At 46.9% G+C, this 14302-nt stretch overlaps 2 protein-coding genes across 7 annotated transcripts in view; one reads left to right on the forward strand and one right to left on the reverse strand.

Moving 5' to 3' along the window:
- The window catches only part of LOC142026966 (proteasomal ubiquitin receptor ADRM1), a 48695-nt gene extending 36365 nt beyond the window's left edge, over positions 1–12330 (forward strand). For 3 of the 5 annotated variants that reach the window (XM_075020510.1, XM_075020493.1, XM_075020502.1), the window contains one exon: positions 881–3656. In XM_075020510.1, coding sequence (XP_074876611.1) covers positions 881–983 — 103 coding nt within the window. In that variant the 3' untranslated portion in view covers positions 984–3656. Of the gene's footprint in view, positions 1–880; positions 3901–4622; positions 4719–5696; positions 5908–6172; positions 6290–6369; positions 6494–6921; positions 7009–9291; positions 9374–9609; positions 9840–10153; positions 10312–11340; positions 11444–12106 lie in introns of those variants that run through there. The other 2 variants (XM_075020523.1, XM_075020515.1) reach the window with 2 other exon arrangements.
- Positions 12331–12364: 34 nt separating this feature from the next.
- The window catches only part of LAMA5 (laminin subunit alpha 5), a 97386-nt gene continuing 95448 nt past the window's right edge, over positions 12365–14302 (reverse strand). For both annotated transcript variants that reach the window (XM_075020480.1, XM_075020473.1), the window contains exon 80: positions 12365–14267. In XM_075020480.1, the coding sequence (XP_074876581.1) occupies positions 14113–14267 (155 nt within the window). In that variant the 3' untranslated portion in view covers positions 12365–14112. The remainder of the gene's footprint in view (positions 14268–14302) is intronic.

Raw genomic sequence — 14302 nt, forward strand, 5'->3', positions numbered from 1 at the left:
AACCTACAGAGGTCATATTTTTGTTAGAATGAGTAAAATGTTAAGTCTCACCTCTCTTTCAATCAATTCCTGTCCAGCTTTTGGCAGTTCAGTAAGACATTGAGGCCCTGTAGGGCCTTTTCTTTTCACACTCTTAGGACTTCTTGGCTTGAATACTTCAGAAATTGCTTTTTTGATTGCATATTCAAGTGACTTCTCAGTCATAGAATGCATCACGGAGTAATGTGTGGTTTGGCTCCTGCTCCTGCTGGTTGCTTTTCACAGATGCCAATGCTATGCAGTCAAGTGTATGCTCACGGCCAGTTACTGCAGGTGCTTCCTTCAAAAGCAAGAACTTTGGGATGCTCCTGTGATTTCATGAAATTCAGAAGAGAAAGCATCTCTCTTCCCAAAGCCTGGAGGAGCAGCTGCAGACTAATTCCAGTTAATGCCTTTGAAAATCTCTTCCAGAGAACATAAAATTGTTTTCAGTCAACGTGGCTAAAAAGTGAGCATCTGTTAATGTTCTGTGCAAAGTATGGCTCCATAGAACAAAACTGTTTCCTGTTTGCACAGGTTTACAAAAAGGATTGTGTAACTGATTTGGCATTCTTCTAAAGTAAAAATTAATATATGTAATCAATATATAATCTAGAGTATCAATGTTAGTTGGAATAGGACAGCAATTTTAAAATCCATTTCATACTCCTCGACTTTATGTAAAAAAAAAAAATAAATGTTAAAAGATGCTTTACAAGGTGATTTTTTTCTGATAAGAAATACCAGTGTATTTTTACAATGTTTTGTGAAAGAAGCAAAATTGTTTTTTTTCCCCTATTAATAACTGCTCACTCTGCTTTTTTTCTTTTATTGTTTCTTTCCTTTTTTTTTTCTTTTCCAGATGGTTTCATCAAGGCACTAACCCATACACTGGGACTTCAGATTGGCTGTACTCAGGTGGCTATTTTGATAGAAATTTCTCAGACTGTCCAGACATATACTGAAATTACGGAACCAATTGCTCATCTCATCTGGACATCTAGTTACTAGATTTCATTCCAAGCCAGTTACTCTGGTTATGTTGATAGCAAAAACCAGCTTTTCTAAGTAAATTTTAACAAAAATTCTATCGGTCAACAATCAAGGATTTAATTATCACTAACGTTGGATTGCCAAATATTTAAATACTGTTGCATTCTTTCCATAAAGCTGCACCTGAAATCATCATGTTTTCACTAATTATCAAAGGGACCTTTGGTTCTTCATTTTTTCCCCCTAGTTTCTTTGTCAAGAAGATACGCTGTATCTGGTAGAGCACATAACATCCTTGAAAACTACGTAACTTAAATAAAATAGAGATAATATCCTTGTTACTTAGTACAATAGTGAAGAATCTGAAGTTTTTGGAACTCGGAGCAGGGATGAAAAGCTAATATGGTACCAACAGGATCAAATCTAGTACTGTCGATACTCCCCGTGAAGAGATGCATGTGAACTTCCATACGGTATGTAGCACTACGTGGGGACTGGAGCTCCTGGCCCCTCTCTCTCAATACGATTCAATAATGGAGAGACTCGGGGAAACAAAAACCAACCTGAGCTTCTCAAACTGTAGTTGTCTGTTAGAGTCTTCACAACTTCTGGACACTGTGAGCATTAAACTGTATACCTGTGATAAAATTACATAAAGCATACGTTAGGAGAAGGGAAGGGTGCATTAAACAGTGTGCTTTTTCTGCAGTCAAATGCTGTTCTTAAAATAGGAGAAGCTTCGGAAGCAATTGCAGGAATGTAGAGGTGGTTACAATGTAAAATATACTGCTTGCTACCACTTGGAGGCTTAAATCTTCTGCACTACCTTTGGCAGCTTTGGCACTATGTATGCTTCTAGACTAAACTTTTATTTGGAAGCACTTTGGTATGTATATCCACACAGGTTCATATTTTGGGGAAGTTTTGGTTTGCATGTTTTTCATTATTAGGTCATGTCTGTTTTGTATGTTGTGAAAAAGCAGAATCAACTTAAAGCTTTGGCAGAGTTATACCTATTACAAGTTTTCTGTGAGCATGTGATGTCAAAAAGCGGGATTTTTTTGTTCCATATCAAACCATCAAACCCCTATAATACTGGAAGTAATCAATTACTGAATTGATGCATTCGTTTTCTTTCAAGTGGTACACTTCGCGGGGGGGGGGGGGTAATGGGGGAGAGAGGCTTGAAAAATTAGGTCCTGTAATTAAAACTAACCCTAATGTTGCTTCTTTTATGAAAGTTTTTAACTGAGTAACCAGGCACAAATGGAGAGCGGCTACACTGCTATGAAGTTTACAGTTATTCAGAAATTGCTGGTGTTAAGCACCAGTAACTTGAGGAATTTGGGGAAGAACTGGAATGATTGATGTCCAGACACATCTGTGGTTTCATCCAAAGAGTAGATTTTTTTGAAGGGCTTCTCTCCTGGCCACAGGATTAAAAAGCAAAAGAAAATGAACATACTCATGGAGAAACACTTTTGTATCAAATCATGCATCTGATGAGTGGATTAACTTTAAATTTTGGGGAAATTTAGTTGTTGTCTTCATTGGAAAAATACGAGAAGCTGTAAAACTTCAAGGCAGTAAGTAAAGGCCTAATCTGAAATGTGCTCGTGGCAACATTTTTCTGTTGCCAGAAATGGTACTTTGTGCTCATTGCAAGTCTTTAGGACTCACGAGCTAGAGTTGGTAATATGGTGCAGACACTAAGTAGGGTTTTGTTTGTTCCTCGTAAGTGCATGGACACCTGACTTAAAAAGACATTGCTGATCCATATGGGACAGCATAAAGATACTTTTTATAAAAAACTGGACTTCAGTGACCATGCCGGGCACTGTAACCCCCTTTCCAAACTTGCTGCAAGCAGCATAGGGAACCCTTTGTTAGGTGAGGATTGAAAGGATTTGTGTATTAAGCCAGTTTAACAGCTCATGGGAGTTTAAAACTTGCTTAAACTAAATACCATGTTTAATGCTGGAGTAGTGTTTTCAAAACAATACATATAGATAGAAATTGCCTGAATGGAACAACTGTGGAGTAATTGCTAAAGAAATATTCTATTTATAAGAAGGAAGTGTACAGGTTAGCATCCCTCTCGTCTTAAGTTATGATTTAAATTCAAAGACCTAAAGCCTTGTCATTTTGTGAAAGCATGAAAAAATTGTAACAACGTGTTTAATCCAAACTTCAGTACAGAATCTTCATGGGATTTAAAAAGAAACGGGGAAGGTTTCTAAAGTAAGAACACTTCATTAGTTATGTCTTTACCCCCTTCTCCCCTTCCTTTAGTGTAAAGTTTTTAGTAGAATTTCAGATTTAAGTTCCAAATCCATTCTTCTAATTTATTGTTCTTCATTGACGACACTTACGAAATACTTTCCCCTCACTGCCGACACATCTATGCTTGGCTAGCCATGGGACTCCTAATGCTCTGAAAAAGTTTTATTTTCGATGCAGATCTCGCCTCAGTAGTTTACGTGTCAAAACATGAATAACTTTGCACCTTTTGAAAGAATGTCACTTTTGTAACTTGATTAAACACTGTATATAAGATAACTGTGTTAGTATATGTTAATACAGCTATGTAGAGAAACCATCTAGAAAGAAATTATAATAAATACTTAATACCCTTTGGGCCTCTAGATGGTGACAGAGCGATTTTTGTGAGACTTCAGTACCGGGGCAGCTGTCTGGTAGGGCAAGGGGAGGCCTGGAGATGACCCTGGCTTTGTTCAGCCAGGTCCGGGTCCGGGCTTGGTTTTCGCCGCCGTGCCTCTTGGATGAAGATGACTTACGCCGCAGCTTCGACCACCTCCTGCCCCGCCATCGCAGCTTTTTTCCCCAACCGCGGGTGGCCTCGGTCCCTTGGCAGCCCGTTGCCCTGCGGTACGTCGGGGCTGAGAAGCGTGAGGCCGTGGTGGCGATGGCGAGGGACGGGGGGTTGGAAAGCTGCGGCTGCGGGAGCCCTCCCGGCGCGGGGGCCCGGCTCTGGCCCAGCGGCGGAGGGTCTGGGTGTTAGCTGGAAGCTGAGGAGTGAGGGGGCTTGTGCTGGAAAAGGTGGTGGAAGGGAAAAACGACCGTCGCAGCGTGGCATCTGCGTTGGTGTCTTCGAGGTGACGTCGTATGGTGAACTGGGGGCGTTCGTGTAATTATCGGTCCCCAGATTAATGCGGGCTGGAAGCACGTACCCTAAATGAACCCAGGAACACTGGAACTGATCAGCAGCCTCTATTCGGCTTTAATAATGAAAAACTATTTTTAAAAATGCTGTTTCTGAAGAACAGGACGAAGACTTGGGGCGGGGGGAGGCAGCTGCTCTCCTCCCTCCTCCTCCCTGGGCCCCACAGACCGGACCGGCCCCGCCGGCCACCGGCACCGGGTAGGGGGGTCTTCCCGCCTGGCGCCTTCCCTCACGACCGGCGGCGTCTTCGGGGATCCCGGGTTCATTCCTGTGTCACGGCTCTGATAACCCTCGCTGCCCCCCTCCGCGGCCGGGGAGCGCCGCCATCTTCCGCCGCCGTGACACAGCAGGGCGCCTCGCACCGCCGCCGCTTGACTGACAGCCTCGCCGTCCAATCGCGCTCGGCCGCGGAGGTGGGGGGGGTGAGCGTGCCGCTTTGCTCCGCCCGGCGGTGGGCGGGCTTCCGGCGCGCTGGGCAGGAAGAACCGGGCGGCGCAGGGCCTGCGGGCGGCGGCGGCGGCAGGTACCGGTAGCGGCGGGGCGAGGCGGGACCGGGGCCTCCGCGGCTCCCGGCGGCCCGGCCCGCCGCCTGCCTCCGTGCTCTCTGTGCGGGGAGAGCGGGGTCTGCTGCCGGGGGAGGCCCTGGGGGAGGAGGGGGGGAACGGACGCGGCCCGGTGGCATCGGGGCGGGGGGGGGGCGGCTGGAGATCGCGGCCTCCGGGCGGGAGGCGGCGGAGGAGGAGGAGGAGGAGGAGGCGGCGGCCGCGGGCGGCCTGGGCCGTGCCGTGCCGTGCCGTGGTGCCGGCCTGCCCCCGCGGCCCGGCGTGCCGGTAGCCCCGGTCGGCTCCCGGTTTAGCGTGAGGGGCTGGGGCCGGTCATCCCCCCGCGGCGGTGCCGGGTCTGAGCGGCCGGTACCGGTGGGTGCGTTCGGATCGGCCGGCGCCGGGTGGAGGGGGACGGACCGGGACCGCGGTTTAAGCGGTAGTGAGAGCTTGGAAACAACTGCCAAGTCATGCAGGCCGAGCGGTGTCCCGGCATTAACGGCCCGGCCCGCGGGGCCGGTGAGTGGTTTCCTCGGGAGAGGGGAGGGTGCCCGGGCAGGTCACCCGTGCGGGGGTGCGGTGGCAGCCGGCAGCCTGCGGTTCTCTGCCGGCAGGCTGAAGCGGGAGTCCCAAGACCGGTGTTCGAGCAGGGCTTCTGGTAATTAAAACGTCCCCGATCCTGTGAACCGCGATAGGAACCGAAGGAGGAAGCGGCAGGGGACGGTGGTTCCGTTTTCCAGGACCTTAGCAGATAGGCTCCTCTTTATTAGGGGAGATCTGCGGAGCATCCTGTCTTCATCCCGGGTTCCGCTTTAGCTCTCGTGGATTGCCCTGAAACCATGCAGGCAGCGAGACAGATTCCTTTTGTGGAGCTCACTGGATAGAGATTGAAATTTGATATCGAGAAGAGAGAATATGGGAAGGTTTCTCACCACATCTGCTGCTCTCTCTCGTTCCAGGATGTCTTCGGGCGCATTATTTCCAAGCCTGGTGCCAGGCTCCCGTGGCTCTTCGAGCAAATACCTGGTGGAATTTCGGGCAGGGAAGATGTCCCTGAAAGGCAGCACTGTAACCCCAGACAAGAGAAAAGGCCTCGTGTACATCCAGCAGACTGATGATTCCCTCATTCACTTCTGCTGGAAGGACAGGACTTCGGGCAATGTTGAAGATGTGAGTATGGTTTTGTGTTTCAGTGCTGAGGCGTTAAGTCGCGGTCTGTCTTGTCTTTGTTCCGCTGGCGCTGCTGAAAGAGCTTCTCCAAGACAAATTAGGGGGAGAACGCCACTGCGGCCTGACAGACCTGCGCTTTCAAATCCTCTCCGCTCTGAGGAGCAGATGGAGGAAGGTTTGGGGAGGAGGGCAGAGGTTTTGGGGAGGCTAAAAGGAATATCTGGGTATTTTCTCACACGCTTGTTCCTACTGCCCCATTTTCCAGGATTTGATTATTTTTCCTGATGACTGTGAATTCAAGAGGGTACCTCAGTGCACTACCGGCCGCGTGTATGTATTGAAGTTCAAGGCAGGATCAAAACGACTCTTCTTCTGGATGCAGGTTTGTGGGAGGTCAATAACAAAAGGTCTTGGAACAAAATACTTCCAGTTTGACTCGTACCAAGAGCAACTTTCTTGCAGGAGCCGAAGACGGACAAGGACGAAGAACACTGCCGTAAAGTGAACGAGTATCTCAACAATCCACCAATGCCTGGTGCTTTGGGTGGAAATGCAAGCGGAGGCCACGAGCTCTCGGCATTAGGAGGTACAGTCCATTCTCTGCTCCTTCATGTGAGAGGCTTTTTTTTAAAAAATCTATTTTTGGAATAAGCACTTGTAGTTCCCTAGGAAGAAATTCCTGATGGCTGTGGAGGGTGAGTTGGGGACGATGTTAATACCAGAAGTGTAAACGTGCTCCCAGCAAAATAAACTGTGCTGTTACAATAGGTGCAGGCTGAAAGTTAAGACTGCCAGAAGAAATCTCTCTTTGTTTCCAGTAGATTCTCTGGAGTCTTACCTCTTTATGAAGCCAAGTTGCATTTATCTTTTATGAGCATCATGAATCAGTAAACACTTGAAACTGTTTTTTCCATACAGAATGTGATGCCAATTAATCTCCTGCTGTTTGAGCCGGAGTGCTGTGAAAAAAAAACTATGTGAATATGTTGTGTTTCAGAATGTTTTTGTTTTTAGGTGAGGGTGGCTTGCAAAGCCTTCTTGGAAACATGAGCCATAACCAGCTCATGCAGCTGATCGGACCAACGGGCTTAGGAGGACTTGGTAAAATGCTTTAATATATTTATGCCAAAATGGTATTTTCTCCTGCCAGGTTAAATCTTACCTGACAATATTTTCAAGTAGTGCTATTGATTTGAATAGCGCTTCTTTCACGTGAGAAAGCAAGGCCCTGCCTCCAAGATGAGCTAAGGGGCAAAAAAAGGATGCAGGAAACGAAGGGTACCAGATTCTACATGGCACTCATCTTAGGGCTTGGTCTGCAAGGAACGGTTCTGCTCCTTGCTCCACTGAATCTTCTGCTTTTTTTTTTTTTTTTTTCCTCCTTTTTTCTACCCCTCCTCTTCCTCCTAAATATTCACTGGAGCAGGGACTGAAAACCAGGGATTCGTTCCTGGTGGATGTCCCAGTTACTAAGCTGTGGAGTTGTTCGTGTTGTCTCTGGTCCAGTGAATATTTGTGTGCAAAGTAGAAAGAGTTCAAGAGGAAGGTTGGAGCGTACCCACCCCACAGCACTCTCTAGTCAGAGCAGTGAGGCTCAGGTTAGGGCTTTCTCTCCTGGGCCACGCTGGGGAGAGCTTGAATCGCCGCGCTGTTTTTCGGAAGGGGATGAGAAGTGTCTTGGAGTCCCTGCTGTGGTCTGTTCTTAATGCTGTTCGTGCTCCAAGCCCAATAGAGCATTTTCTGAGTGGTCAGACCCTCGAGTGGAAGTAGGCAAAGGAATGCTTGGCAGGTGGCAGTGACTAAGGTTCTGTGCTTAAGCTCCAAAGTCCATTTTTGCGGATCTAGCTCGCGTCTTTTTAGCTTCAGATGCAAATCTCATGTTGCTGGGATGTTCAGATGCAAATCTCTTGTTACTGTTGGAAGATTCTGGCTTTTTAGGATGTGTTTGGAAAAAGATCTTCCTTCTTGAAGCTTCACGTGACTCCTGAGACTGTCTTCCTCTTCTTCTCAACACTTTTTCTCAGCAGCTCTTCCTTCTTTGCCTTTACATCTAGCCATAAGACAGCTTGTCATGAAGCTCACTGCTGTAACGCAAAGAAAACCATCTGCTTGCCGGCAAATGGTGGTTGTGGTGAATCTGTGTTGATCTGTTCCCCCAGTAGCGTCTTGTTCTTTTGCATCTGGCTTGCATCTCTCTCGGGACTCTGTCTTTATTGCAGAGCTCCTGCAACAAGGGAGCTTTCTTGCTCCTGGACAAACTTTCCTAGCAAGGACAAACAGAGTAGAGTAGCATGTGGTACAGCCCGGTTAGCTTCACGCTGCCATTCCTGCTGCTGGGGAAGCTCTGTGGTTAGTGAACAGAAGTGTTACGGGCGTGGATCCATAGGAGTGGGCTCTATACAAAGGAGGGAGCTGGTGGCTGGTGCTTGCTCTGACCTCCAGTGGTTTGCAGCTTTGGTTAATGACATGTTTGCTAATGGAGCGCTGTCGTTCTGTCCTCTGCTTGCAGGTGGTTTCCAAAAGGTGGGTGACGAATGCAGGTGCTTGTGTAGGGACGTGTTATCTAATTAAACGAGGTACAAGAAACCACTGGATGGGAAGCATGTGGTAAATGAAGCGTTTCGCTAGTGTGGCTCAAAGGAATTGTAGGGGGACAATCAGTCACTGACCGGTCCAGTGGACCTAGAAGCCAGGCCTTTCCCCAGCTCTTCTTAGCTGATGTTCTTGACGCTGTGATAAGTCCTTGGTGGTTGGGATGTGAGGATGAAGGAGGCCGATTCTGATTTCTTTTGCATGTGGTGGTTGGCTGAAAGGCCGAGTGTTGGTTTCCTGCTGCGTTTCCTGATAGCTGCTCTACTGGGAGCGCTTTGTTTGTGCGCGGGGTTGTCCTTACTTTGCCTACGAAGCGTTTAAGGACTCAGCTGGTTCTGCTGCTGCATCTCTGCGTTAGGTTTGAAGCTGCAAACCCCAGGTGTACGGGGAGACAGTGGTGGTGACTCAAAGGCTGACTCTGTAATCTTCTGCTGAGGGCCTTGGCTTTAGAGAAAAGTTGGATTTTGGGGAACCAGTAGATAGAAGAGAGGGCTGTGTGACAGCGATCTGGTATGGATGGCACAAACCTTGTGTACATCTAGAAATTGAGTCATTTCTAAGACGTGCAACTCTATAAGGCAGTTTTCTAATAGGGATGCAAGATCAGAAAACGAGAGCTGTTAATTTATAGAAGGGGGTGGGGGGGGTTGGTCTGGGCTCTTTCACCCCCTCCTCCTTTATTTTAGCAAATAAAACCTTTCAGGTACAAGAGTGACCTCTCTCGAGCAGAGAGGTGCAAAAAACCTGAAGAAATAAATTTCTAAACGTGTTCTTCTTTTATGTTTACGGAAGGTGGGCTGGGTGCACTGACGGGTCCTGGGCTGGCCAGTCTGCTTGGAAGTGGGGGACCCCCGACCAGCAGTTCATCATCAAGGTAGGACGCCTGTCTGGTTTGGGTTTGTCATAGTTCTGTAACGTAAAGTTGCCACCTCTGTGGGAGGAATCGTGGCCTACTGAGCAGGAAATATGATGGGAATTAAGACTGCTTATTATCTCTCTAAGATGAGGTGGGAGCTCTTCACATTGTAAGGGCTTGAAAAGAAGCTTTTCAGAATACAAGAGGCAAAGCTGTTTTTTCAGGGAATTAATTATACTAATTATCTTCTCCAGCTCTCGCAGCCAATCAGCTGCTGTGACGCCATCTTCCACAACTTCTTCTACACGTGTAACGCCTGCCCCGTCCGTTCCTGCGGCTGCGTCTGTGACCAGTCCGAGCCCCGTACCAAGTTCGGGTAATGGAACCAGCTCAGCCACAAGCCCAACCCAGCCCATTCAATTGAGTGACCTTCAGAACATTTTAGCTACTATGAATGTGCCGTCTGGAGCAGGAGGACAGCAAGGTAACGGTGTTCTGACCAGACAGCTGTTGGATCCAGGAGCCCTTTGGAGCTGTTTTACTGTCCTGTCCTGTTCCAAATTGGTTTGAAGGGTCTCTTAGATTTTTTTTGGGGGGGCTTCTTTTTTTTCATTTGAATGCGGTTCTTGGCTGCTTCAAGAGTCTTATTCTCAATCCAAAACTGAGGGAGGGAGAAAGGATGCTTAGCAGTGTGCTAACTACGTTTCAGTACTCCTCAGACTAGATCATTTGGTTTACGTGACAAAAACATGGGGTTTTGTGCATAGTCTAACAGCCAATCCTTTATTTTCTTCCTAGTTGACCTGGCAACTGTTCTGACACCCGAGATAATGGCTCCCATCCTGGCCAACGCTGAAGTTCAAGAACGGTTGATGCCTTACCTTCCCTCGGGGGAATCTCTGCCGCAGACTGCAGAAGAGATTCAGAATACCCTGACGTCTCCTCAGTTTCAGCAGGTAGATGCCTAGCTGTCACGGGAAGTGGAGTTCTCCTTCCCTCCTCCCCCATGTGGCATGATTTGCCTTGCCCTGCTTTTTCAGGTTCCTGACACTGTTCAGAGTAGGGAGTTGCTTAATAGAAGTGGGAAGGAGGAGGAACATGGTTTAATGGAACACTAGTTCTTTCCTGCAGTCACCTGAGGGTAGATCGGAATGTGGTTTACTTTTTTCTTTCCCTTTTGGAATTGGGCTTTACCTTTCTCTTTTATTACAAATGCTCTCTGGCAAATGACAGGAGTAGTAGCAAATTTGTTATTCCCCATCAGAGAGGAGTGGCTTGTCAGCAGTCTCCTTAAAGATCAAGTGACTAAACATATGGAAGGGAAGAGAACAGATGCTGATGTTGACAGCACTACATCGCTTGTTCCTCTTGAGACACTAGTACTTAATTCCAGGAGTGTCTGTGGGTGATTAAAGCTGGAGTGTTACAGGCCAATTTGAACTAGTTACACTGATTGATTTAAATTTGTCAATTTGCAAAATTGCAGTGGCTAAGATGACTGTTTTTAGTTTAAACAGTTTTTACAGCAGCTCTTCTGTGCAGGCAAGACTCGGAAGCAAGGGGTGTTTTTAATTGGTGATTTGATGAGAGTATCTGCATCTAGATAAAAGTTTAAGTTGTTGTCCGTGCAGTAAACCAGCTGGAGGTTATGTCACTGTGGTTTGGTGTGTTGCTCAGTCTAGCAGGCTTACCAGTTTGTGCTTACTGGCATCTAGCTGGTTAAGAGCAGACATTGTTCCCGATTGCAGAATCCGCACAGGGCCTGTGGTATAGCGGCATTTTGAAGCCAGCCCATGGCATTTTGAAGCCAGCCCACAGCGCAGTAGTTGATCCAGGAGAGCGGCTGCTCCCAGGCTGGCCGTACGGTCACTGTGCTGGAACCACACTGCTCTCCTCACGCGGGTATCGCACAGTAGCCACCTGATGCTGGAGAAACGTGATGCAAACATATTTTTTTTTTTGACGCTGTTGACTCCGATTCACAGGCATTGAGCATGTTCAGTGCTGCCTTAGCTTCAGGACAGCTTGGCCCACTAATGAGTCAGTTTGGCTTACCCGCAGAGGCAGTAGATGCAGCAAATAAAGGAGGTAAGTATTGGTGCTGTTGGGAAAACGATGAAGTGGTTTGTTGGGGTGGGTTGTTTGGTTTTTTTTGTGTGTGTGCCATTGAATATGGAATGTAATGATTAGCTGCTGAGTAACTGTCAGTGGCTGATTCTTGCACTGTTCTTTTTTACAATGAAAAGGCGACTGCCTCAGGTGTTGTCCAGCAGACACAGCGTGATGTCATATGTGCATTTAGAGAAGTCAGGGTTCTGCAAAGAGACGTGCTGAGCAGCCTTGGCATTGTTTCTTGCTAGAGATGCCAAAGGCTCTGGAGATGTCACAGTGTCCTTGTTTTGTGGGAGTCTTTAAAAGAGTAATTTCAAATAAGTAAGTGCACAGCTGTGGCCTGTAGCACTGGGGGGAGGGGGTAGCTGTTTTCCCTGATGAGCTTTTAGCATCCATTCCATGACTGAAGTAATTCTGGTCTTAGGCTGCCTGCACACAGAGTTAAAGAGCAGAAAACACTGGCTGTGTTAGGGAGATCCCAATGGGTGTTATAAAGGAGTGTTAAAATTTTCTTCCTTGCTAACAGATTCTTACTAAAGCAACTGTTTATTTTCCAAGTAATGAAGCTTAACCTCATGTGGGCAATGAACTCCATCCCAGAAAGAGCAAAGTGAAATAACTAATGTGTTTAACTTCTAGATGTAGAAGCATTTGCCAAAGCAATGCAGAACAGTGTCAAGTCAGACCAAAAGGAAGGAGACTCTAAGGACAAGAAAGACGAAGAGGAAGATATGAGTTTAGATTAAGTTATTTGCTCTTCCTTACAGATATTCCTAGATACTAACTTAAGCAACTGCAGTAGGATTACTAACTTCATATTATGCTTATATAAATCTACAAATAAAGGAATTTTCTTTATCTGCCATACTGTTCTTTCTCAGTCTATTTAACAGGCACTTAAGCAGTACTTGCTCTTTATGTTGAGTTGCTTACTGTTCAGTTTTGATGCTTTTGATATCAGGCTAGACTTATTTTTCTGATTTTTCCTTGTGATAAAAGGGTTGAGCCCATGATTATAGGAGTAGCGAGCATCTCAAGGACACACTGCTGACTGCCATGCCATTTTGGGCCCACCAGGTTGCGATCGGCAGGGCTGCCAGCTCACCCAGCTGTTGTCCCACATGTCCTGCTGCAAGGGCTGTCCTGTCCTGGGTGCAGGACTTCACCTTTGAACACGAGGAGGTTCACCACCATGAATACCCAAGTGCTACCGCCGCAGCTGCCGTACTAGGAGGGAGCTGCTTATGGCAAATACAGCTCTAAGGTCCCTATTGTGCCACGACCTGAGGCGGTGATTTATTCCTCTTCCAGTTCTACGTCAGCCTCATACTTGCTCTTCACCAGTAAAGTGAAAGAGAGTAACATAAAACTTTATTTGACTCCAAAGTATGTACCAGTGATTTACAAAGACCACCTTTAATACTACAACTTAAAAACAGGTCATAATTACATTTGTTTAAGATGGACATGTTAAAAACCCATTTTACAATATTTACCCCTCATAAAAAAACCACAATATAATGATATAAGTTATAAGTCCATTTCAGAAGCAAGATTTTGTCCCCAAGTGGCTAGATATATATATACACACAAATATATAAATGACATGTAAGTGCACAAGTGAACTAGGTGTCTTGGGAGAAAAAGGTTTTTTTCAAGTGAAGACTGCACTACAAGAGGCTTGAGTGAGGCTGGACAGGAGAAGGCAAGGGCTGACAGGGTGGGCAAGGGCTGAGCGACACCTCCCACACCCAGTCAGGCTCAGAGGTAACCTTTCTTTATTCCCTTTCAAGCAACAGTTTCTTGCTTCATGCAACAGGACTTTTGTCAGTGTATCTACCAGTGCTGAATGCAACTGCAGAGTCAAAGTGGTATTTGTGTCTTTCTGCTTGCCCTCAGCAGTTCTCCCAGCCTATTTTGTTCTTTTTTTTTTTTTTTTGATTCTTATAAATTAATCTGATAAGATGCTAATTCTGTGAACAGAATTTTGTCTGATTTCCCCCTTGCAGAGCTCTTTGCATAGCAGTGGCAGGTGAACTGAGACTGCCTTTGCGGGGAGGTTAAATGCGTCCTTGCTTATGAAAACACAAAAGTGATGGAATTAATCCAGTTTGTCCTAATTGCATTTATTATAAAACAGAAACTGCCTACAGCCTTTAGCAGAAGACAGTCTGTGACTGTTATTAATAGCCTCGGTGTTCGTGAACTAAATCTATGTGCATTGTAAGTGTGGGGTAAAGGGAACAGGATTTAGGTAGGACATGATGTACGGCTGCTGTCTGCTTCAGCCCACGCTCCACAGAGGACAGTTGCTCTTACCACAAGGCATGTGGCAGCGCTGAGTCCTGTTGCAGGTGCTTGACCACCGGGGAAGGACTCCGACCTGTCTCCACATCCTGCTCCAACTTTTTGGTTGTATTTGTGAAAGATGTCCCCACAGTGCCCCCTTCTCCCCACCTTCCTCCTGTGCCCTCCTTCCCCTTGGATTCGTGGCCCCTCTCTGGTTTTGGCCCCAGACTTGCGCCTGCAGTCACTGGAGATCAAGTATGTTTGACCACAGTTAATGTTATCGAGTAGGTGACGTCTGGGGCCCCGGGAGCAGTGCAGCTTTCTGTCGGTCAGGCTGTACACAGAGGTGCACTTACTTACAGCACAGGGCAACCCTTGAGGCCAACGGAGCCCCTGACAGTCCTGGCTCGCGGCAGGTCCACGTGGCTCCGGTTAATCACCAGGTTCCTTATACAGCCCACGTAATGAGGGAGGGGAGGTAACGGTGACACTGTGCTGGCCTTGTCTGTCTCTGCAAAAGGAACAAGTAAAAGCAAGCATTAGTCT

This window comes from Buteo buteo, chromosome 2, assembly GCF_964188355.1.
Source record: "Buteo buteo chromosome 2, bButBut1.hap1.1, whole genome shotgun sequence".
Classification (NCBI taxonomy): Eukaryota; Metazoa; Chordata; class Aves; order Accipitriformes; family Accipitridae; genus Buteo; species Buteo buteo.